This window comes from Micromonas pusilla (genome assembly GCF_000151265.4).
Source record: "Micromonas pusilla CCMP1545 genomic scaffold MICPUCscaffold_4, whole genome shotgun sequence".
Classification (NCBI taxonomy): domain Eukaryota; kingdom Viridiplantae; phylum Chlorophyta; class Mamiellophyceae; order Mamiellales; family Mamiellaceae; genus Micromonas; species Micromonas pusilla.
In genome coordinates this window covers 824,593-844,453 of record NW_003315885.1, presented here as the reverse complement: position 1 = coordinate 844,453, position 19,861 = coordinate 824,593, and the positions used below count along the sequence as shown (strand labels likewise).

The following is a 19,861-nucleotide window of genomic DNA, read 5'->3' as shown; positions in this document are numbered from 1 at the left end:
TCGGAAATCACGAAACCAAAACGAGGGGAACGACCTGGGGACGACGCGTCGCATCTGGACACAACGCGCCGGCACGCGCGCGACTCCGCACGTGCCTCGCGCGCCTTCTCGGTCATCCTCCGCGCGTGAAAGAACGAACGCGCGCGCGCGTCATGACGACGCCGATATCCAAGCGTCGCGCGATGGACGCCCTTCCGTCGCTCGCGGTGAAAAAGATGCCGCTGAAGCACGCGGGCGCCCATCAGCGCGTGCACGACAGCGCGCGATCCTCCGGCGCGCGCCTGCCGCTGTCGCCGCTGTCCGTGAACACGAAGACCGCGTTCAACGACCGCGGCGGCGCACGAAAGGGCGACCAGAAGTCTCGGTTCTCGCAGCTCGCCGCGGCGGTGAACAAGAAGCCGTCGACGTCCGCCGCGGTCGTCTCGAAGCCGGTCGTCGCGTCGACCGCGCGGCCGATCGCGCCGCCGCCCGCGAGGGCTACTAGGACGGCGCCCGCGCCCGCGCCCGCCGCGGACGCGCCCATCGCGCCCGCGTCGTCGCTCGACCTCACCCCCGTCGCGGCCTCCTCCCCGGCGCCGATGGAGATGGACGACGACGACGTCGCGTTCGGCGCGCAGGAGTCGTTCGCCGAGTGGCTCGCGCGCGTCCGCCTGCGCGGTCCCCGCGATCCCCCGGGGGGCGCCGACGCGACGCGAATCTCGGAGACGCAACGCGCGACGCTCGAGTCCACGTGGGCGAACGCCGCGGAGGCGGACGCGCTGCGACGGCTCGTGGAGAACCTGAAGGACAGCGAGCTCGAGATGGCGAGGAAAGAGACGCTCGCCGCGAGCGGCTGGGCCGCCGACTTTGAGGCGGCGACGGCGGCGGCGTGGAGCGAAAAAGTGGACGCCGCCGCGCGCGCCGCGAGCGACGCGCGAAAGGCGCTCGGCGAGAAGGAACGCGAGACCGCCGACGCGGAGGCGGCGGCGTCGAGCGAGCGCTGCGCGGCGCTCGCGGCGAGCGTTGAGACGGGCGCGCTGCGAGGGAAGCTTCAAGAGGCGATGCTGCTCGCGGAGAGCGGCGCGTCGAGGGCGGCGACGCTCGAGGCGAAGCTCGCGGAGATTTCGGCGGACGCGGAGGACGCGCGGGAGGCGCTCGAGAGAAAGCGCTCTGAGGCGCAGCGCGCGAACGCGGCGGAATACGAGGCGCTCGCGAAACTCGCCGCGGTCGAGACGGCGCGCGCGAGGGACCGCGTCGCGCACGAGAAGGCGCTGGCCGCGGCGAGGGAGGGCGAGGCGAAGGCGCGAATTCGCGCCGACGCCGACGCCGACGCGTTTTCAGCGGACGCCGCCGACGGCGCGCGCGCGCTGAAAGCCGCGCTCGCGCTTCGCGAGCGAGAGGTCGCGGACGCTCGCGCGAGCGCGGCGGAGGCGCAGTGCGCGGCGCGCGCGCTGGAGGAGAAGGTCGCGGCGCTCGAGAGGACGGCGAGGGACGAATTGAAGGAGGCGCTCTCGCGCGCGACGAAAAAGATGGAATCCAAACTCGCGTCGGCGACGCGGCGCGTCGAAGCCGCGGAAGCCGCGGAGGCGGTGGCGGAAGAGGAGCTCGCGAAGACGCAGCAGGAGGCGAAAGCCGCCGTCGCCGCGGCGGAGGCGAAAGCCGCGGCGGCGGTCGCGCGCGCGACGTCCGCGTCCGCGTCCGCCGCGAGCGTCGTCGTCGACGACGCGAAGACGCGCGAGCTCGAAGCCGCGCTGTTGCGAGAAACCGCCGCGACGGAGGACGCGACGCGCCGCGCGACGGCGGCGGAGGCGGAGGCGAAGGCGCTGCGGCGAGAGCTCGACGAGGCGAGAGCGGCGGCGTCGCAGGCGGCGGGGAACGTAGCGGAGGCGATCGCCGCGGTGCGCGCGGCGGCGGGCGGCGGCGGCGGCGGCGGCGCGGCCGGAGGGGTGAAGCTGGACATCCACGTGCACGCCGCGGGCGCGGCGGCGGCGGCGGCGGCGGAGACGGAGTTTGGTGCGTTCTATACACTAGTCCCCATACGACCCCGTTCGCGAGGTGGACGCCGATCCTTAAGGACTTTCGCCGGCGCATCTCTCCTCCCACCCCTCGCTTTCAATCCCCGCCCTCGGCGCCTTTCAACTCCGACTGACGCCTTTCAACTCCACCCCGACGTTCGCTTGTATAGAACGGCCCTTTTTCTCGGCGGACCGGTTCGCGCGCGTCGTCGAGGAGAAGCGCGCGCTCGAGCTCGAGCTCGCGGCGCTCCGCGGGACGCCCGTCGCGGCGCTCGCGCTCACCGGGCTGCCGACGCTGCCGACGCCGAGGACGCGCGCGAGGACGTCGCTGCGTCTGAGCCACGGCCCGGCGCCGGCGGCGCTCTCGGAGGACGCGTCGCCGCCGGCGCATTCGCCCGCGACGGAGCTGCGACGACGCGCGAGGGCGATGGGGATGCGCGCGAGCCCGTTCGCGCCGAAGCGGAAGCGCGACGGGAAGTGATCGACGATCGATGGGGGATGGATGGATGGGGGGAGGAAAGTAGCACGACGCGTCCACGACGACGGAGCGGAGCAGAGCAGCGCGGCGCGAACGAACGAACGACCAGACGAGCTCGACGCTCGAGAATAATAAGATGATAGATTCACGATTCTCATCATCGCGAACGAAGGAAGGAGAGCCCACCGCGTCTAATACCCGTAGTAGTCCGACGGCGGACGAGGACCTAAGGCGAACAAGATCGCGGCGCCGATGACGAGCGCGAACCCGCCGATCAAGAACGCGTCCGGGTTCGTCGTCGCGTCTAACGCGTCGTCGATCTGTTCCCCGAAGCCGTACTTGCCGCCCTTTAAGTCCACGTCCCCGAACCGCGCGGGTCCGCCGCTCGGGCTGCTCACCTCCTTCTCCGTCGCCTTCAGCGTCTCACGCAGCTCCTCCGCTTTCGCTTCCTCGTCCGACGCGCTCGACGGCGAGGGCTCGGTGGTCTCGTTCTCGCCCTCGCTCGCGCGGCGACGCGTCGCGCGATCGCTCCGTCGGCGACGACCGAAAGCCCCGGCGTCCCTCCGCCTCGCCACCACCTCCGACGACCGCGACGAGCGCCGTCGCGCGCGCGCGCCTCCGAGCTTCGCGGCGACGCGCGTCGTCGCCGCCGCGGACGTCGTCGCGAGGATCATCGCGTCTTCGCGCGTCGCGAACGCGTGCCCGCGCGCGCGAAGAAGTGACGTGAGCGCGACTACGGATCTCGCGGGACTAAAAGAGTTCGATGCCGATACATCTGTCGCGTCGTCGCCCGCGGCTTCTCAGAACGACAGCGGCGGCGGCACGCGCGCGTCGCGTCCCGGCGCGTCCCGGCGCGTCGCGCGCGTCGTCATGACCGAACTCGCCCCCGCGAGGGACGCCCGCGTCGGCGACGACGACGCCGTCGCGAGCGGGATCACGAGCGCGTGGGAGGACGCGCTCGGGTCCATCCGGAAATTCGCGTCGGACGTGAAGGACCTCAGCGCGAGCGACGTTAAGGAGGCGGTGTCGAAGATCGGCGAGACGACGAAAGGGGACTGGAACGCGTTCAAAGACATCGCGAAGGACCTGGGGACCGAGGTCAGGGACGCGCTCCGACCGGGGGTCGCGTCGGAAGCGCACGCGGCGCTGCGATCGAGCGCGAGCGCGCCGGGGCAGCGTCGCGATCCCGGTCGACCCCCGCGGCACCGCTCGAGCGGCGCCCCGGTCGCGGTGGACGACACGCCGAGGGGGCAGGCGGGGAGGACGCTGGACACCATCTTCGCCGCGCTGAATCCGGCACGAGGCGACGCGGACGACGGGAGCGGGGGGGGGAACAACGCGGTCGTGACGGGGGGGATGCGAGACGGGAATAGCCTTCGACGCGGCGGCGGCGGCGGCGGCGGCGCGACGACGACGACGACGACGACGACGGAGATCACCGAGGCGGACCCCGACGAGGTCGTGATCAACGTCCAGAGCGACGCGACCGTCGCGGCGGCGTTCAGGAAGATCAACGCCCTGTCCGCGAGCGGCGGCGCGGACGGGTGGGAGCCGTTCCCGCTGCCGTCGGCGGTTCGTGAGCTGATGCTCGCCTGCGGGTTCTCGGGGTGGCACCAGCACGCCGTCGCCGCGATGTTCGGCGCGCTGCTGCTGCTGGTCGCGTGGACGTACGCGATGAGGATGTGAGCGACAGACGGCGGCGGGTCGGTACTGTAGTAGTCTAGATAGCGGAGACCGCCGCGCGGTCGCGTTTGGTTTCGCGACGACGATTCGCGCGTGGTGTGACAAAACTCGTCTCGTCTTCTTTCGTTCGCTCGCTCGCTCGCTCGTTCGCTCTCATCACGACGTCGGCTCCAGCGTCATCGGCGTCATCGCGTCGCTCGTCGCGTTCGCCGCCGCGTGCCCGCCCGTGAGCTGCTCCAAGCTCACCGTCTCCACGGGCGGCGACGTCGGCGGCGGCGGCGTGGGCTCCGGCTCCTTGACCCCCGCGAACCAGCCGGCGCGCGACGCCGACGGCTCCTCGATCGGCGTGAACGCGCCCCCCGTCCGTCGCGCGCTCTCCATGCACCCCTGACACACGCGCTGCGGCGTGGCGTACCCTAACCGCGGCAAGTCTACCTTCCATCCCGCGCACTTCTTACAGAAGATGTCCCCGCACGCCCTGCAGTGATGCCGGCGGTTCACGAGCGTGAACGGGGCGTAACACGACTTGCACGCCCTCGACGTCTTATCGTCCGCCCACGGCGGTCGGAACACGACCCCGGGCGGCAGCGTCGCGGCGACGTTCGCGGCTTTGAGGACGAACGCGCCCGCGGCGCCGCCGGCGTGCTGCGCGGCGACGACGTCGAACGGCGCCCCCGCCGGTCGCGCGTCGGAGTACATGGACGCGCTCGGCTCGATCGTCATCGGAACGTCCACGACGAGGTTCGCGTTCACCCCCGCGAGCGTGAACGTCGTCCGCACGTCGTACCCGCAGCGGATCAGCGCGCCGTGCGTGCTCGCGGGCCACCCCGGCGGGATCGGGAACGCGATCGTTCGCTCGCCGAAGTATCCCGGAGCGAACCCGGGGTGCTTCGTCGTCGACATCTCGAAGGTCTTGTTCCACCGCTCGCCGTGCGCTCTGAGGCCGATCGGGACGACCGCGCACGTCGTCATCCCGTGGCACGGCTGCCCCACCGTGCAGTTCGCCTCGATTTTCACGACCGCGACGTCGGCGCCGGGGACGTACGCGCGCTTATCCGTGGATATCGTCGCCTTCAACGCGCCGCCCGTGATGAATTTCCTCGTCGCCGTCGCCGCGGCGCCGCCTCCCGCCGCCGGCATCGTCGACGCGCGCATCATCGCGGACGCGCCGACGCCGCTAGTGACGCCGCTAGTGACGCCGCCACCGCCGTTGCTGCCCTGCTGCGTCACGAGGAAGTGCTTCTTATTCGCGGCGAGGATCTTCTCCCCGGGGGTCAACGACACGGACGGCGCCGCCGGGCCGCCGCCGATCGATCCGTCGCCGCCGCCGCCGTTCGCGCCGCTCGGCTCCTCGTCCGCGGCGGCGACGACCGCGGCGGCGACCGTGTACACGATCTCCGCGAGGTAGCCCCGCCCGAGGCTCCAGTTCCCGCCCGCGACGTAAAACGCGCTCGGTGCCGTCCGCGGCACGACGGCGCTGAACGTCTTCGTCGTCGTCCCGACCCGCATCGATCCCCCCGCGCCGTCCCCGCGCTCGTCCGGGACGTCGATCACGACCCGGCGCTCGCTGAACACGGTCTCCACCTGCGTGATATCGTCCACGATGGAGACGTTCTTGCTCGAGGACTCGTGCCCGTGGCGCGCGCGCCACTCGCGCTCGGCGACGAGGTTCCTAATCTCCGGCTTCGGGTTCGCCTTCAAGAAGGCGTGATGGTCCCTGTGCGACGTCCCCTGGACGTGATGGAACGGCGCGAGCTCGCTCGAGGGGATCGTCAGCGTGCGCTGGAGCGTCACGCGCTCGCGCCCTTGAATCGTCACCTCCACGCGCTGCGATGGGACGAACGGGAGGGAGGGCGGCGTCGGCGTCGACTCGACGGGAGGCGCGGGGTGCCGTCTGTTCGCGCGAGCGAAGCGAAGCGACGGACGACGACGACGACCGACGCGAGATCTGACGAGCGCGGCTCTGCGCGTTCGCGCGCACCTTCGCCTTGACCGGGCCGTCGCACTCGACCTCGACGACGCCGCTGACGGTATCGCCCGCGACGTACGCGCCCTGGTCGACGTCCACGCTCACGCGGACGCCGGGCGACGGGGCGACGGGCTCGGCGCGCGCGGAGCTCGCGCTATCGTTCGTCGTCGCGTCCGACGACGCGACGCGCGCGCGCGCGGTGGGAACCTCCGGCGTCGGCGGCGCCGCGGACGGGGTCGAGGGCGTCGCGGGGACGTCCGGGGACGCCGCGACGATCTCGGACATCGCGTCCGGAGCGCGCGTCCGACGACGCGCGCGAGTGCGACGCGTCGCCTCTCAACGGACCGACGTTTATTCCTGTCGTCGCGACGTTCGACATCAGCGTCGGTGGCGACACGTGTCGGATTGTTTACAGGATGTTCTCTTCGTGGACAAGAGCAGCCGGCGGCGGGGGACGTCGCTGCGTCGCGCGCGTCGTCCGCGCCTCGCGTCGCCGCTGTTCGATCTATGCTCAACGCTCGGCGACCGCGCGCCGTCGATCCACCGTGCCTAACGCAGGTCGCGCCCGGACCCGCTCGGCGCCTCAAATCGTAGTTTGTTCATTCTTTCAATTCATTCTTTCGCCCGTCAACCCACGAGCGCCGCGCTGTTGAACTCCGGCTCGCCGTCGTCCTCCGCGACGTCCGCCTCCATCGCGACCGCGATCGCCGCGCGCGACCGCGGCGACGACCCGCCGCCGTCGCCCGTGCCGGTCGTCGGCGACTTATCCCCGGACTTGGGGTTCGCGGAGCCGTTTCCGTGACCCGAGTTCTTCTCCCCGCCGCGGGATTTTTTATCCGGCAGCGTCCGCGCCTTCCTCTCCGCGATCTCAAACTTCTGGTGCCTCAGCATGAACGCATCGTCGGAGGTATCCTCCGACGACGTGTCGTCACCGTCGTCCTTCCCGCCGCCGGCGCCCTTCTCCGCCGAGACGCCGCCCTCGTTGGCCACCATCGCCGCCGCCGCCGCCGCCTCCGCCGCCGCCAAGCCGCGTTCCTCCACGATGGGCGCCATCGAATACGTCGGCGCCTCCCTGACGTTCGGGACGGAGATCTCCACGCAGTGCGCGCGCTCGACGAACTTCGCCCCCGTCGCGTCCGCGCCGACGACGTCGTTGATGTCGTAGTCCGTTTTGCGCGACTTCTTCTCGTTGGCCCCGTACCCGCCGCCGCGCCCGGCGGCGGCGTTCCTCTTGATCGCGTGGACGTTCCCCGTCGGACCCATGCTCGGCGCGGGCTGCCCGAGGCGCGCGTGCAGCGCGGTCACGCGCTGCTGCAGCACCTCGATCTGCTCGTACAGCGCCGCGGTGGAGAGGTCGGAGTCGCTGCCGCTGTTCTTCGCGCGCGCGGCCGCCGCCGCCGCCGCCGCTGCCGCCGCCACCGCCGCGGCAGCCTTCTTCCGTCGCTTCCGATCCCCCGCGGTGAGCGCCTTCCCGTTCACCTTCCCGTTCGACGGCGCCATCAGCCCGGATCCGTCGATCAACGCCGCGGCGTCGGGGGCGAACAGAGGGTGCGTGATCAAAACTGGCGCCGGCGGCGGCGTGTGCCCGGTGTGGTCCCGTCGACGCTTCATCCGCACGCCTCCGCCGTTCGCGCGCCTCGGCGTCCCGAGCCCGCCGCTCTCGGCGTCCACCTCCGCGGCGACGCCCTCGGCTTCTTTCGCGGCAGCCTCCGCTTTCTTCGCCGCCGCGGCGAGGTCGACGGGGGCGCCGCCCGAGGACCCGGCGCGTCGCGAGGCTTCCGCGTCGCGCTTCTTCGCCGCCTCGATCGCGCGGAGCATGCGCTCGTAGCGCGTCACGTGGCCGTTGACTTCCTTCATGCGCAGCTCGAGCCACTTGCACTGCCACTCCACGTCTCGGCGGTACTGCTTCCACGAGACGTCGAGCGCGCCGGATTTGTCTTTTTTGTCTTTGCTAGATTTCCCCCCCTCGCCCGCGTTCGCGTCGGCGTTCCCCGCGTTCGCGTCGGCGTTCCCGCCGCCGGTGCCGCTCGGCGCGCCGCTCGCGACGCCGTCGCCGAAGCTCTTGCTCGCGTCGCGCCTGATCGCGTTCGCGTCCGACGCGGACGGCTTCCCCGCGCCGCGACCGCCGGCGCCGTCCGGTCCCGTTGATCTTTCCGCCCCGTCCCTCGCGGACGTGTGCGCGGGTCCGTCCTCCACGACCCTCGGGGACTCGCCGCTGCCGGTGTCGCTGAAGGAGCTCCATCCGTTCACGCCGGTCGCGAGGACGTCCGCCCACGGGCTCGTCTTCGCGTTCGCGCTGTCGGGCGTCATGGCGCGCGCGCGCAGATCTCGAGGATCTGAGGCGGAAGTGGAAATCCGCGGGGGATTCGCCCCCACGCGCCCCTTTTTCTCGGAAGACCCGCGCGAAAGGTCCTCGACGCGCACGACGCGCGCGCGCGGATCGCGAAGCGCGCGCGCGCGGTCGAACTCGAGCGTGCGCGACCTGAAGAAAGTCGACCGCGCGCGATCCGCCGTGCGCGAGGTGCGCGCGCGTCTCGCGCGTGTCGACGTTTGCGCGCCGTCAACGCCGTCCCGATTTCCACGTCGACGCCGCCTTGCAACGACGGCGTCTCGTTCGGTCGGCCGACCGCGTCCCCCGCGTACTACGAGCGTTTCCGCATTCTAACTGTTTGCTCGTAAGGCGCCTGTCGGCGTACGACGTCGCACGCCGACGCGGTTTTTTTCGCGCCTTTTCTCGTTGCTCGCACCGCGAAAAACTTGAAACAACAGCTCGGCCGAATCCGCACGCTCGTCGCGGCGACATGGAGCCTCACGCGCTCCCGCCGTCCCCGCGCGAGCACCCGCCGCCGTTCCCGTACCCGAGCCCGCGATCGAGCAAGGTCGGGCCGGTGTCTTACCGCGGCGGCGGCGGGAACGCGTCGAAATCGTTGGACGCGAAGGCGCTGAGAGATTTACCCGCGGTGGACTTCAACGATCGCGGTCGCGTCCGCGGGTCCGTGGACGTCGCGTCCTCGGATCCCGCGCCGTTCGCGTCCTCGAGCGCGTACTTTGACGTCCTCGACGCCGCGGTGCGAAAAAGCCGCGACGAGCGCGTGCCGCGGTACGCGCACGTCGTGAGCGATTCGCGAGCGAGCACCCTGGACGAGCGCGACGATTTGAAGTCGACCCGCGACGGCGGCGGCGCCGCCGCGGCGGGGCGGCGGCGCGTCCACGCGACGGCGACGCTCGCGGCGGCGGCGTCGTCGTCAGCGCCGCGCGATCAAGACGGCGCGATCGTCGGCGAGGACGGCGCCCCGCTGGAGATGGACGCGAGGACCGCGGACGTCCTCGCGATGCAACAGACGCAGCTCGTGGAGTTGAACGCGCAGCTGGTCGCGCTGCGTTCGCAGATGTCGCACATGAAGTCGGACGGCGGCGACAAGCTCGGCGGCGACAAGCTCGGCGGTGGCGCGTCAGGGATCGAGAACCGCCCGAAGTCGATGTTCAAACGCGTGGACGTCCGCGCGTCGAGGAACGGGTCGACGCGATCGTCGTCGTCGTCGATGCGCGGCGGCGACGCAGGCGTTCGAATCGGCGACGACTCCGCGTCTCGGTACCCGTTTGGAGGCGCCCCGCCGCCGACTCGCGTCGACGTCGACGTCGACGTCGACGTCGACGTCGGCGGGCGCCGCGTCGCGGACGCGTGCACGAACACGATGTGGGCGAAGCCGGCGCCGTTAGAGCCCGGGACGAAGGGAGGGGAGGACCACGCGGCGGGGACGAACGACGCCGACGACGCGAGCGCGTGGACGTACGAAGGGAAAGGCAGGAAGAGCCGAGGGTGCGCGACCGATCCGTGGGTGGTCTCGGAGAGCGGCGACGCGGTCGCGGCATCGCGCGCGAGCCCGCGGCGGCGCGGCGCGGGGATTTTGCGACGGTCGCGCGTCGGCGGCGCGAGCGGCGGGGACAAGTCGGAGACGCGCGACGCGCCGCCGCCGCTGCCGCCGACGGAGAAGGCGAAGGCGCCCGCGGCGTCGGAGAACGAACCTTCTTCGTCCGACAAAGTGTCCGGCAACATACCGTCCGGCGCCGGCGCCGGCGAGGGCGAGGGTGGCGGCGGCGGCGAGGGCCCCGCGCTCCCCGCGGGCGGCGTGCTCATCCCGAGCAGCACGTCCGCGTTCGTCCGCGTCGGCGTCGACCCGGGCGTCGACGCGACCTCTTCCGACGCGCCGGCGCCGAACTCCGCGCGGTCGAGCCAAGAGGTCGGAGCGCAGCGCGCGTCGCGGAAGGACATCGCGCGGTGGAGCGTCAACAGCGACGCGTCGAGCGTGTCGTCGCTCGCCGCGCTCGCCGCTGCGGAGGCCGCGGGTGCGCGGGAGGGACCCGGCCGCGACCGCGACGCCGGAGCCGCGGCGCCGGAGTCCCCCAAGCCCGCGTTCGCGCGGTTTCCGCTCTTCGCGGACGGCGACGCGAGCCCGGAGGAGCGCTCGCCGGCGTTCGAGAACGACGAAAAGGGCGAGGGCGGGGAGGACGAAGAGGACGCGGACGCGCGCGCGTCCCGAGATTCGATCCAATCGTACAGCCTCCGAGGGAACTTGAATCGCCGCGACGTGGACCCGGACGCGCCGCCCGCAGACAGCGACGACGACGACGCGGCGGACTACGACGACGACGACGACGACGACGACGCGGGAACGACCGTCACCGGGACGACGTCGATGATCGGCGACCGCGACTGGGCGCCGCCCGGACGCTGGAAAACGCAAAAGATGGACGTCGGCGTGTGCTACGCCGACGACGCCGACGACGCCGACGAGGACGACGGCGCGAGCGACGCGTCGAGCGCGCGCTCCGTCCCGAAGATAAAAGGGAAGGTGATCGGGAAGAAGGCCGTGACCTGGGACGAGAAAGCGCCGCGGGTGAAGGTCGTGGAGAAGGAATACGACGACGATCTCAAGACGCACGCGCTCAAGAGCGACGGCTTGGCGACGATCACGTACGTGCCGCTGTCCGACGACGAGTCCTCGGACGACGAAGAGATGCGCGCGCTCTACAGGAAGTATCTGGGGAACGGCAAGGCGCTGGAGGCGCTGGGCGCGGAGTCGTGACGCGAGCGAGAGGGCGCGGAGTCGCGCGATTCGAAAAATGAGCTTCGTTGAACATACACACGCGTCGCACGTTCTAGCGAAGCGGGCGGCCGGACGCGCGCGCGCTCCGGCCGATCAGCGCGCGCCGACGACGACGACGACGCGAACCGTCGACCGCGCCGCCGCGTACGCGCAATCGTCTCGCGTCGTCGACGCGACTCACCACTGCCGCGCCCCCCACTGGAACTCGGCCATGAGCGGGATATGATCGCTCGACGACTGCGTGTTCGGCAGCCCGCCGTACTTCGACCGGACGTCGCTCTCCGCGGGAAGCTCCAACAGCCCGAGCGGCGCGAGCGTGTCGTCGGTGTAGAAGATGTAATCCAGCGCCCCGAAAAACTCGCGCGTGCAGTTCGTGAAAATCGGCTCCCCCGTCCCCGCGCCGTCCACGCGCGATCGCTGCCGCTCCGCCGCCTCGCTCTCCAGGCACGGCTGCTTTGTCAGCGCGGTGTACGCGCTCACGAGCGGTAAGGGGTGCTGAAGCTTCGACGGCGGTCGCAGAATCCCAAACGGATCCGTCGCGAGCTCCGGGTGCGCGGCGTCGACCCGCCCGCCCGTGAGTAAGTTGTGCGCGGCGGACCCCGGCGTGGAGTTGAAATCGCCGCAGACCACCATGGGTATCTCCGCGCTCGCGGCGATCTTCTCCAACCCCTTCAGCAGCGTGTGCACCTGCCACAGCTTCACGTCGTTCAGCTCCGTGTTGGCGTGGATGTGCGTGTTCGCGACGCACAGGAGCTGCCGTTTCCCCGCGGGCGCCTGCTGCCCGTTCGCCTCGAGCGCCTCCAAGACGACGATGAGCGCGACGTTGTCCTTCATCAACCGGTTCAGCGCGTCCTTCTTCTGCGACGACCCTCCTAAGCTCTCGACCAGCGACAGCGCGGCTTTGTTGAACTCGACCTCGTACTTTTTAATCAGCTGAAACCGATCCTTCTTGAAGAAGATCGCGCACCCGTCGATGACGTACGTCCCTTGCGAAAACACCTGCGTGGTTTTCTTCTTGTACACGGAAGTGTACCCGTGCTTCCCGAGCTCGCCTTGGAAGAAATCCTCGAAGTGATCGGACTGGACTTCCTGTAAACACAGAATATCCGCGTCGTGCATGACGATCTCCTTGAGGATGTTCTGCCGGCGGTAGTTCCACGACAGCGCCCACGACGGGGTGTAGTGATACAGCTCGCTCGTCGCGTACAGATCCGCGAGGACGTTGTACGTCAACACCGTGAACTTCCCGCCGTCCGGGTTGTCGTGGTGCGCGACCGGGACGAGGTTCCTCCTCGGCGGCATCGGCGCCGGGATGACGCGCGCGGTCGTGAACCCCTCCGTGCCGCCCTTGGGCTCCCCCGTCGTGTTCTCCGCGCCGACGACTTCGAATCTCAAGAGGTGCCCGACGTCCTCCAGCGTCGCCGCGTACGTTTTGCTTCGGCCCACCTCTTGCCACGTCTCCGGCTCGTCCTTCCCCGGCCCTTTGTTGCGATCGCCGTTGTAGGCGTTCGCTCGCTCCTGCTTGTGGTGCGCGTTGAAGTCCATGGACCCGCCCGCGGCGGAGAGGAGGTTCGACGAGCTCCCCCCCGCGTTGTTCTCCTTCATCGACGGCGGACGCCACAGCGGCGTGCGCTCGGGCGCGGTCTCCCCTAACCCCGCAGCCTGCCTCGCGAGCTTGTCCCGCATCCACTCCCGCCACGACTGCGCGAAGCACTCCTCGCCGCAGTGGTACGACTTGCTGTGCACGTTCTGGAGCACCGCGGGCTCGCCCGGGTGGACGCTGCAGACGCTCGCCTTTTTGTGCGATCCGGAGCGGTACCACCGGTACTGGAGATGGCATCCGTCGGAGGGTTCGCTCTCGGGGATGTCCGCGGTCGTGGAGGAGCCGTCCGACTTGCGCGTCACGACGTAAGGCGTCAGCTCCACGCTGTGGACAGAACGACGGGGGGAGGAGAGGGGGTCAGCGAACCGCGCGCGGGAACGAAGGGGGCGGATCGTCGTGGTCTTTTTTTGAAGTAGCGCGGCCGACGGACGCGGGACGCGCGCGGGCGGGGGACGCACCCGGAGATTGGCGTGTCGTGGTTCAGCGACGCGCGGACGACGGTCAACACCATGACGCCCGCGCGCGGGGTTTGAATTCCTCGCCCCGCGTTTCTCGGTCACGAGGCGTCAAACCCCACGGATCGACCTCGAAGCGACGCCCCCGGCGCGAGAGAGAGAATCGAACTCTCAGACCGAGAAGATCGCGCGAGAAACCCTCGGCGGCGATCGGCGTCGGGACGCGCGCGCGACCGTCGCCCGGATCCTCGCGCGGGGTGAACGCGCGACGGGAGGGTCTGTCGAGCGCGGGAAACGCGCGCTGCGGCACTCCGCGCGTCGCGTCGTCGCCTGTGCCGCGTCTCCGGTCGGCGTGCCGATGTGCGCTCTCGCCCTGAAGCGCGCTTCGAGCGGCGAGTGATCGGGCCTGGCGCACTTCAGGCTGGTAGGCTGGGCAGGTAGGCTGGGCGCTTCCTGTCACAAACAGACAGGTGGTGAAAGTTCACACAGCATAGTCCACGCACTCAAGCTAGTCGCTCGTTCTCTCGTTCGTCGTCGTCGTCGCCCCTCCCCCCCCCGACCCTAGAGATCCCACGCCGCGTCGAGCCGCGAGGACAGCGCCCGCGACCTCCCGCCCTCGCCCGCGCCGGACACCGGGGTGAGGAGCTGTATCGCGGAGAACGCGTCCGCCAGTCTCGCGCCGCCGCCGCCGCCGCCGCCGCCGCCGCCGCCGGACGCGTCCGCGGTGGACGACTCCGCCGTGGACGGCGCCGGCGGCATCGTGACGCACGACAGCGGCGGCGGCGACTTCGCGTCGTCTGCGTCGGCGTCTTCTTCTTCGTCGTCGTCTTCTAGACACTCGTCCTTCCTCTCGGCGGCGGCGGCGGCGGCTGCGGCGGCGTTCTCGCCGGGGGAGAGAAGGGAGAGCGAGGACGCGCGCGCGTCTTCGGGGTCGAGGACGCGCGCGCGTCGGGGGAGCTTCCGCGGCGCGACCGACGCGTCGTCGGCGGCGGCGGCGGCCTCGGCGTCGGTCGTCGCGCGCGCGTCGTCGCGCGCGGGTCGCTTCCGCGGCGACGGCGCGAGCCTTCGCGGCGCTTCGAAGGGGTCTTTCGCGAGAACGCGCGACGTCGTGCCGAAGAGAGAGACGCGCCGCGGCGACGTGAGCGCGTCGCCGGGGGGGCAGGACGGCGCGCCGACGCCGATCCCGAGGCCGACGCGATCGCGCAGCGTCATCGTCCTCCTCCTCGAACGAACGCGCGGCCCCGCGCGGGGTGCACTGAAAACGCGTCCGCGTCGTTGCGCGCACAGCTTGCGTCGGTCCCCTCCGACGAATAAAACTCTCAGCGAACGCCCGCGCCCTTCCGCCTGCCGGCGCCCACCCTCGGAAGTGGCGACAGGAGCGTTCGATCCGCGGCGGCGACGACGCGCGCCCGCGGAAGGCCACCCACTCGCCCCCGCCCCCACCCGCCCCAGCCGCCGCCGACGGCCGCGATGCTCCGAGGCGCGCGCGAGAAGCACGCGCACGCGCTGCGGCGGACCGTCTCCGAGACGGAGAAGTTCGCGCTCCTGAGGGGCGACGACCGCGACGACGGCGGCGCGACGCGCGCGTGCGGCGCGGCGCTCGCGCGCGCGCGCGCGTGGCTCGCGTCGTGCCCGTGGACGTTCGCGTGCTGCGCCCTTCTCGCGGTCGCGCTCGCGTGGACGGGGGTGTTCCTGTGCGACGTCGCCGCGACGGCCGCGCTGACGGACGGCGCCGCCGCGGCGTCGGCGACGTCCGAGCCGTACGGGTGGTACGGCAAGCTCAAGGACGACGCGTCCGCGCGGCTCGCGCTCACGAAGGCGGGGCTGTGGGGGGCGCTCAGAGGCGACGACGGCGGCGGCGCGTCCGAGGGAAGCGACGCCGCGCGTTTCAGGCGCGCGACGAGGGAAAAGTGCGGCGAGGACGCGCGCGGCGGGGCGCTCGGTCTTCCGATGTATTCCTACCGCGACGCGATGGCGGACAAGGACGCGAGCGTGAACGTCCGCGACATCGCGCGGTCCGCGGCGCGCGACCGCCGCGACTTCGCCAAGATCCAGTGGGAGAGCGAAGCCGCGGACAGAGCGTGGAGAGCGCGCGACGCGGACGCGGCGGGCGGCGCCGGCGCCGCAGCCGGCGGCGCCGCGTCGCTCCGCGCCGCCGCCGCCGCGACGGACGTCGTCGCGCGGCTCGGCCGCCGCCGCCTCGACGACGCGTATCCGCCGCCGCCGCCTCCTCCTCTTCCCCCCCCGCGCGCGCCGCCGCGGAAGCTCAAGCGCCTGATCGCGACGCATCACAAGACGGGGACCGCGTTGATGCGCGACGTCTTCCACGCCGTCGGCGAAAAGTACCCCGAGTACGGCGGGTTCGCGGACGTGCGGGACGTGGAGGATCACCCGAGGAAGTACGACGCGCGGGAGATAGCGGACGTGCGAGGGAAAGGGATCGTGCTGGATTATCACCTCGGGAAGGCGTTGCCGCGGTTTTTGTTCCCTCGCGGCGCGGCCGCGGCGGCGGGCGACAGCGGCGACGGCGACGGCGACGACGGCGACGACGCGCGCGAGTGCGCGTCGTTCCCTTCCGTCTTCACCTCCCCCCCTCCCGCGTCGAACGCGTCGTCGCCGCCGCCGCTTCAGGCGACGCCGTACCGCATGGTACACGTCGTCAGAGACCCCGTCGAGGTCCTCGTCAGCGGTTTCTTGTATCACCGACGACGCCCCGCGGACGAGCAGTGGCTGTTCGAGCCCGTGAAGGAACTGAGAGGCAAGACGTACGCGGACCATCTCACGACCGCGAACCCCGCGGAGGCGATGATGGCGGAGCTCTCCATGGCGGACGACGAGCTCCGCATGCTCGCGCTGGCGTACCGTGACGTGGAGCGCGACCCGAACGCGATGAACGTCAAGCTCGAGGAGTTCTTCGACGACTTCGACGCCGCGGCGGGGAAAGTGTTTCGATTCTTGCGGTTCGACGAGCGCGACATCCCCGAGCTCGTGAAGCTCGCGGGGACGTTCGACATGCGACGGTGGACGGAGGAGGAGCTCAAGGTGAACGAGCACTTCACGCGGCGCGAGGACCGAACGCCGTACCAGGCCGTGGTCAGGGAGGACGGGTTCCTAAACAAGACGATGAGCGCGTTGAGATACGCGCTCGGGTACGAAGACGCGTTTCCTCTCCACGCGTGACCGGGGAGGGCTTAGCGCTCTGAGAGCGTTCGAACGGAATGACGTGACGACCGCGCGTAAAGAATATCGTACGTTACAATCAAAGGCGCGCGCGCCTGAAACGACAACCCCCCCAACCCTCTCTGCGTTCGCGAGACGAACTCCCGACGTGATCATCGATCACTCCGCCGCCGGGATGCCGTTCGGCGACGCGTTTTCCGTGATCCACGGGTGCTCCAACAGCTTGCTCAGCTGCAAGCGCGTCTTCGGGTCCTTCGTCAGGAGCGCGCTAATCATGTCCCGCGCGTTCGCGCTGACGTGCGATGGGAAGTGAAGGTCCACGCGGAGGATCCGTTTGTACGTCTCCGAGTGCCCCTCGGCTTCGAACGGAGGGACGCCGCAGAGAAACTCGTACGCGAGAACGCCGAGGGACCACACGTCCACGGCGCTGTCGTGGTCTCTTCCCTCGACCATCTCCGGGGGGAGGTAATCCAGCGTCCCGCACAGCGTCTGTCGTCGCGAGTTCGGCGCGTGCACGCTCCAGCCAAAGTCCGCGATCTTGAGCTCGCCTTTGATCCCGATGAGGAGGTTCTCTGGCTTGATGTCGCGGTGGATGACGTGCTTGTGATGGCAGTACATCAACGCGCGCGCGAGCGATGCTATGTACGTCGCGCTCTTCTTCTCGCTGAATCGCTTCGTTTTTTGGAGTTCTTTGTACAGCTCACCTCGCGCGGCGTACTCGAGGATCAGGTACACGCGGTTCTGTGGGTTCAGGAGGGCGAGGGGCGACGGGTGAGTCTCGGCGCGCGAGAGCGAGAGGGGACGCGACGTCGCCGCGGGCGGGCGCCGCGAACGAAGAAAAGATTCATCACGTCGCGCGGGGGCGCATCGATTGGACGCCGCGAGGGCGTCGACGACGACGCGTCGAGGACCAACGAGACGAGCGATCGCGACGCGCACCTGGTCGTAAAAGTACCCGTACAGCCTCAGGATATTCGGATGCCGCAAGTGCGACTGAATCTCGATCTCTCTGCGAAGCTGATGCTCCACGTGCGACTGTTGGAGCTGGTTCTTGAAGAGCACCTTCAGCGCGACGATGTACTTGCTTCGCTTCTCGCGCGCGAGGTAGACGTTCCCAAACTTGCCCCGACCGAGCGGTTTGCCGATGTCGAAGTCGCTCAGCTGCGCGCGCGGGTGGGTCGCGTGGGGGAGTGTGGTCAGGACGACGGCGTCGCGGGGCGAGGCGGCGAGCGCGCCGCTCACTCGCGATGAAAGTGTTAGCCGTTTGCGCGCGGCGCGTCGAATCTCAAATCCGCGCTCGACGGGTCGCGACGGAGACGCGCGCGGGCGACGCGACGCGACGTCGGGACGACCGCCGAGACGGGAGAGAGGGAATCGAAACACACCTGCCAACGTTTCTCCGCGGGAGCTTCCTCCCCGCTCGTGCTCGCGTTCGCCGCCGCGCCGCGCGCGGCGCCGGTGTTCTCCTTTCCGGCATCGCTCGCGTTCGTTGTGACCCCCGCGCCTCTGGCCGCGGGCATCGCGAACTCGACGCTCTTCGCCGGCGCGGTCGTCGTCGTTCCCGCGCGGAACGCGTTCCCTTGGCTCGATGCCAACACCCCCGCATTGCCTAAAATGTTCGAACGCGCGTTCGCGTCCATGATCGCGGTCGTTTCCGCGAGCGCCTGCGTGCGGGAAACGGGGAGATTCATTCGCGGGTCAGTCGCGCGAGATTCGACGCGGCCGCGCCTCCGCCGGAAGACGCGCGCTGCGACGCGCGCGAGGAGCGAGGCGTCGACGCACCGTTAGATTGCGACTTCACGCGTGATCCCTCGCGCGTTCGCGGCGCGAACGAGGACGTGCGGCGTGCGTGCGCGCGCTGCGTAGTGCCTCGCCGCGGTGGGAGCAACGGTTTCTCGGAGCTGTCGAAAAATTAATCGAACACCACGCGCCGCGAGCGAGAGCTGCGGACCTGAGCTGCGGGTGCCATCTTTTAAAAGGCTCCGCGCGTCCCGCCCGCGCACGCGTCGCGTCCCGCACCGCAAACTCGCGCGGCGTCGCGCACGCACTTCGCGAGATTCTCCACGCGCGCAACATGTCCCACGACGACGCGACGAACCCCGGCGAGGCCGCGCCCGCGGCGGCCGTGGAGGCGACGGACGCGAAAACCACGAAAGACGACGCCCCGAGCGCCGCGGGTGCCGTTCGAAAGGCGTCCGCGGACGCGGACGGCGACGCCGCGCGCGCGGCGCCGAGACCGCGCGCGGGATCCGTGGAGTCCACGGACGACGCGCTCGCGATGGCGCTCGGCGGCGCGAGCCAAGAGACGCCGGTCATCGCGCCGCCGCCGCCCGTCGTCGTCGCGGACCTCGACCTGAACGAGGCGCGTGAGATCCGCCAGATCCTTTCGCGCGTCGTTCGTAGTCTTCAAATCCATCCATCACTCCCATCCATCACTCCCATCCATCACTCCCATCCGTCCGTCCTTCCGTCCGTCCTCGATCGACCGCGCGCCGTCCCTTCTCACGAAAACCACTCAAACCACTCAAACCACTCCGTCCTCAACGCACACTTACGCAGGGCGACCGCCTCGAGGTCAAGTGGGACATCTCCGAGGGGCCCGACCCGGAGTCCCCCGACGCGACGAGCGTCGTCGTGTGGTGGGGCGGCGCGTTGCGTCCGCCGACGTCGCGCGGCGAAGACGACGTGACCGCGGCGGCGTTGCTCGCGAAGGGCGAGTGGGATCTGCACTACGACGCGAAGAGCGAGCACGGCATCGAGACCGTGGACGTTCGACGCGTGCGGTTCGTGTCGGGGAGGAAGCTCGAGGACGTGGACGAGGAAGCGAGGATGCGGTGGCGGAGAGAAGGCGCTCTCGACGACGACGCCGGCGACTCCGACGACGACGACGACTCCGACGAAGACGATCTGGACCCGAACCTGATCAACGTCGCCGCGGTGCCGGAGAACGCGGAGGTCTCCCTCGCGTCCATCGCGCGCGCGCAGAGAGACGTGGACCAGAGCGTCGAGCAGAGAGGCGGCGTCGGCGTGGAGCGCGCCGGTCTGGACGCGTTCGGGCAGATGCCGTTGGACCGGCAGCGGAGGATGGCGGAGGCGTTCGCGAGCATGAAGGACGGGCTCTCGTCCGCGTTCGCGGCGTTGCAGGAGCGACACGGGGCGGACTACGCGATCACGAAGGAGGACGTGGACGAGATCATGAGGGGGATGCGGTCGTGAGGGGAGAGAGAGAGAGGGCGGGGGTGGGGGGGGTTGAAGAGATTTTTCGAGAACACATCAACGTCGAGTCTGTTATTACACACGTTTGTTTACACGTGCCTCGGGATGCCAAATTCGGAACACGTTGACCGGTGTTTTCGAGGGTTTTCACCGACGACTCGCGTTTTCATAGGTT

At 70.2% G+C, this 19,861-nt stretch overlaps 11 protein-coding genes across 11 annotated transcripts; 4 read left to right on the top strand and 7 right to left on the bottom strand.

The window, feature by feature from the left end:
• Window positions 1-182: 182 nt before the first annotated feature.
• Window positions 183-2,475, top strand: MICPUCDRAFT_39340 (I/LWEQ domain protein; the record flags this gene model as incomplete). Its single annotated transcript, XM_003058080.1, has 2 exons — window positions 183-1,992; window positions 2,165-2,475. 2 exons carry the CDS (start codon window positions 183-185, stop codon window positions 2,473-2,475), a joined length of 2,121 nt encoding a protein of 706 aa, XP_003058126.1.
• A 188-nt stretch (window positions 2,476-2,663) lies between these two features.
• Window positions 2,664-3,146, bottom strand: MICPUCDRAFT_57291 (uncharacterized protein; the record flags this gene model as incomplete). The annotated part of the gene is made up of 1 exon (XM_003057713.1): window positions 2,664-3,146. The coding sequence occupies one exon, from the start codon at window positions 3,144-3,146 to the stop codon at window positions 2,664-2,666; it is 483 nt and encodes a 160-aa protein (XP_003057759.1).
• Window positions 3,147-3,342: 196 nt separating this feature from the next.
• Window positions 3,343-4,158, top strand: MICPUCDRAFT_57290 (uncharacterized protein; the record flags this gene model as incomplete). The annotated part of the gene is made up of 1 exon (XM_003058079.1): window positions 3,343-4,158. One exon carries the CDS (start codon window positions 3,343-3,345, stop codon window positions 4,156-4,158), a length of 816 nt encoding a protein of 271 aa, XP_003058125.1.
• A 69-nt stretch (window positions 4,159-4,227) lies between these two features.
• MICPUCDRAFT_57289 (FYVE zinc finger protein) lies at window positions 4,228-6,442 on the bottom strand. The gene is made up of 2 exons (XM_003057712.1): window positions 6,137-6,442; window positions 4,228-5,982 (listed from the first exon to the last, which is right to left on the bottom strand). Exons 1-2 carry the CDS (start codon window positions 6,407-6,409, stop codon window positions 4,312-4,314), a joined length of 1,944 nt encoding a protein of 647 aa, XP_003057758.1. The 5' UTR covers window positions 6,410-6,442; the 3' UTR covers window positions 4,228-4,311.
• A 93-nt stretch (window positions 6,443-6,535) lies between these two features.
• Window positions 6,536-8,667, bottom strand: MICPUCDRAFT_57288 (uncharacterized protein). Its single transcript, XM_003057711.1, has one exon. It carries the CDS (start codon window positions 8,432-8,434, stop codon window positions 6,752-6,754), a length of 1,683 nt encoding a protein of 560 aa, XP_003057757.1. The 5' UTR covers window positions 8,435-8,667; the 3' UTR covers window positions 6,536-6,751.
• A 258-nt stretch (window positions 8,668-8,925) lies between these two features.
• Window positions 8,926-11,211, top strand: MICPUCDRAFT_57287 (uncharacterized protein; the record flags this gene model as incomplete). Its single annotated transcript, XM_003058078.1, has 1 exon — window positions 8,926-11,211. The coding sequence occupies one exon, from the start codon at window positions 8,926-8,928 to the stop codon at window positions 11,209-11,211; it is 2,286 nt and encodes a 761-aa protein (XP_003058124.1).
• Window positions 11,212-11,242: 31 nt separating this feature from the next.
• Window positions 11,243-13,613, bottom strand: MICPUCDRAFT_32992 (uncharacterized protein). The gene is made up of 2 exons (XM_003057710.1): window positions 13,294-13,613; window positions 11,243-13,159 (listed from the first exon to the last, which is right to left on the bottom strand). Exons 1-2 carry the CDS (start codon window positions 13,344-13,346, stop codon window positions 11,410-11,412), a joined length of 1,803 nt encoding a protein of 600 aa, XP_003057756.1. The 5' UTR covers window positions 13,347-13,613; the 3' UTR covers window positions 11,243-11,409.
• A 238-nt stretch (window positions 13,614-13,851) lies between these two features.
• Window positions 13,852-14,502, bottom strand: MICPUCDRAFT_57285 (uncharacterized protein; the record flags this gene model as incomplete). Its single annotated transcript, XM_003057709.1, has 1 exon — window positions 13,852-14,502. One exon carries the CDS (start codon window positions 14,500-14,502, stop codon window positions 13,852-13,854), a length of 651 nt encoding a protein of 216 aa, XP_003057755.1.
• Window positions 14,503-14,760: 258 nt separating this feature from the next.
• MICPUCDRAFT_39335 (uncharacterized protein) lies at window positions 14,761-16,470 on the top strand (the record flags this gene model as incomplete). The annotated part of the gene is made up of 1 exon (XM_003058077.1): window positions 14,761-16,470. One exon carries the CDS (start codon window positions 14,761-14,763, stop codon window positions 16,468-16,470), a length of 1,710 nt encoding a protein of 569 aa, XP_003058123.1.
• Window positions 16,471-16,629: 159 nt separating this feature from the next.
• On the bottom strand, window positions 16,630-18,110 carry MICPUCDRAFT_70866 (uncharacterized protein; the record flags this gene model as incomplete). The annotated part of the gene is made up of 3 exons (XM_003057708.1): window positions 16,630-17,211; window positions 17,410-17,631; window positions 17,856-18,110. The coding sequence occupies 3 exons, from the start codon at window positions 18,108-18,110 to the stop codon at window positions 16,630-16,632; spliced, it is 1,059 nt and encodes a 352-aa protein (XP_003057754.1).
• A 157-nt stretch (window positions 18,111-18,267) lies between these two features.
• MICPUCDRAFT_67366 (uncharacterized protein) lies at window positions 18,268-19,142 on the bottom strand (the record flags this gene model as incomplete). The annotated part of the gene is given in 3 exon segments (XM_003057707.1): window positions 18,268-18,814; window positions 18,816-18,832; window positions 19,030-19,142. 1 exon segment carries the CDS (start codon window positions 18,784-18,786, stop codon window positions 18,268-18,270), a length of 519 nt encoding a protein of 172 aa, XP_003057753.1. The 5' UTR covers window positions 18,787-18,814; window positions 18,816-18,832; window positions 19,030-19,142.
• Between the last annotated feature and the right edge of the window lie 719 nt (window positions 19,143-19,861).

What these genes read in the sequence shown, in the direction of transcription:
- MICPUCDRAFT_57289 (XM_003057712.1), bottom strand. Translation starts at nt 6,409, where the DNA reads ATGTCCGAGATCGTCGCGGCGTCCCCGGACGTCCCCGCGACGCCCTCG. An exon ending in ACGGCCCGGTCAAGGCGAAG is followed by an intron (nt 5,983 to 6,136) that starts GTGCGCGCGAAC and finishes GTCCCATCGCAG; the next exon opens with CGCGTGGAGGTGACGATTCA.
- MICPUCDRAFT_57288 (XM_003057711.1), bottom strand. Translation starts at nt 8,434, where the DNA reads ATGACGCCCGACAGCGCGAACGCGAAGACGAGCCCGTGGGCGGACGTC.
- MICPUCDRAFT_32992 (XM_003057710.1), bottom strand. Translation starts at nt 13,346, where the DNA reads ATGGTGTTGACCGTCGTCCGCGCGTCGCTGAACCACGACACGCCAATC. An exon ending in CACGACACGCCAATCTCCGG is followed by an intron (nt 13,160 to 13,293) that starts GTGCGTCCCCCG and finishes TTCTGTCCACAG; the next exon opens with CGTGGAGCTGACGCCTTACG.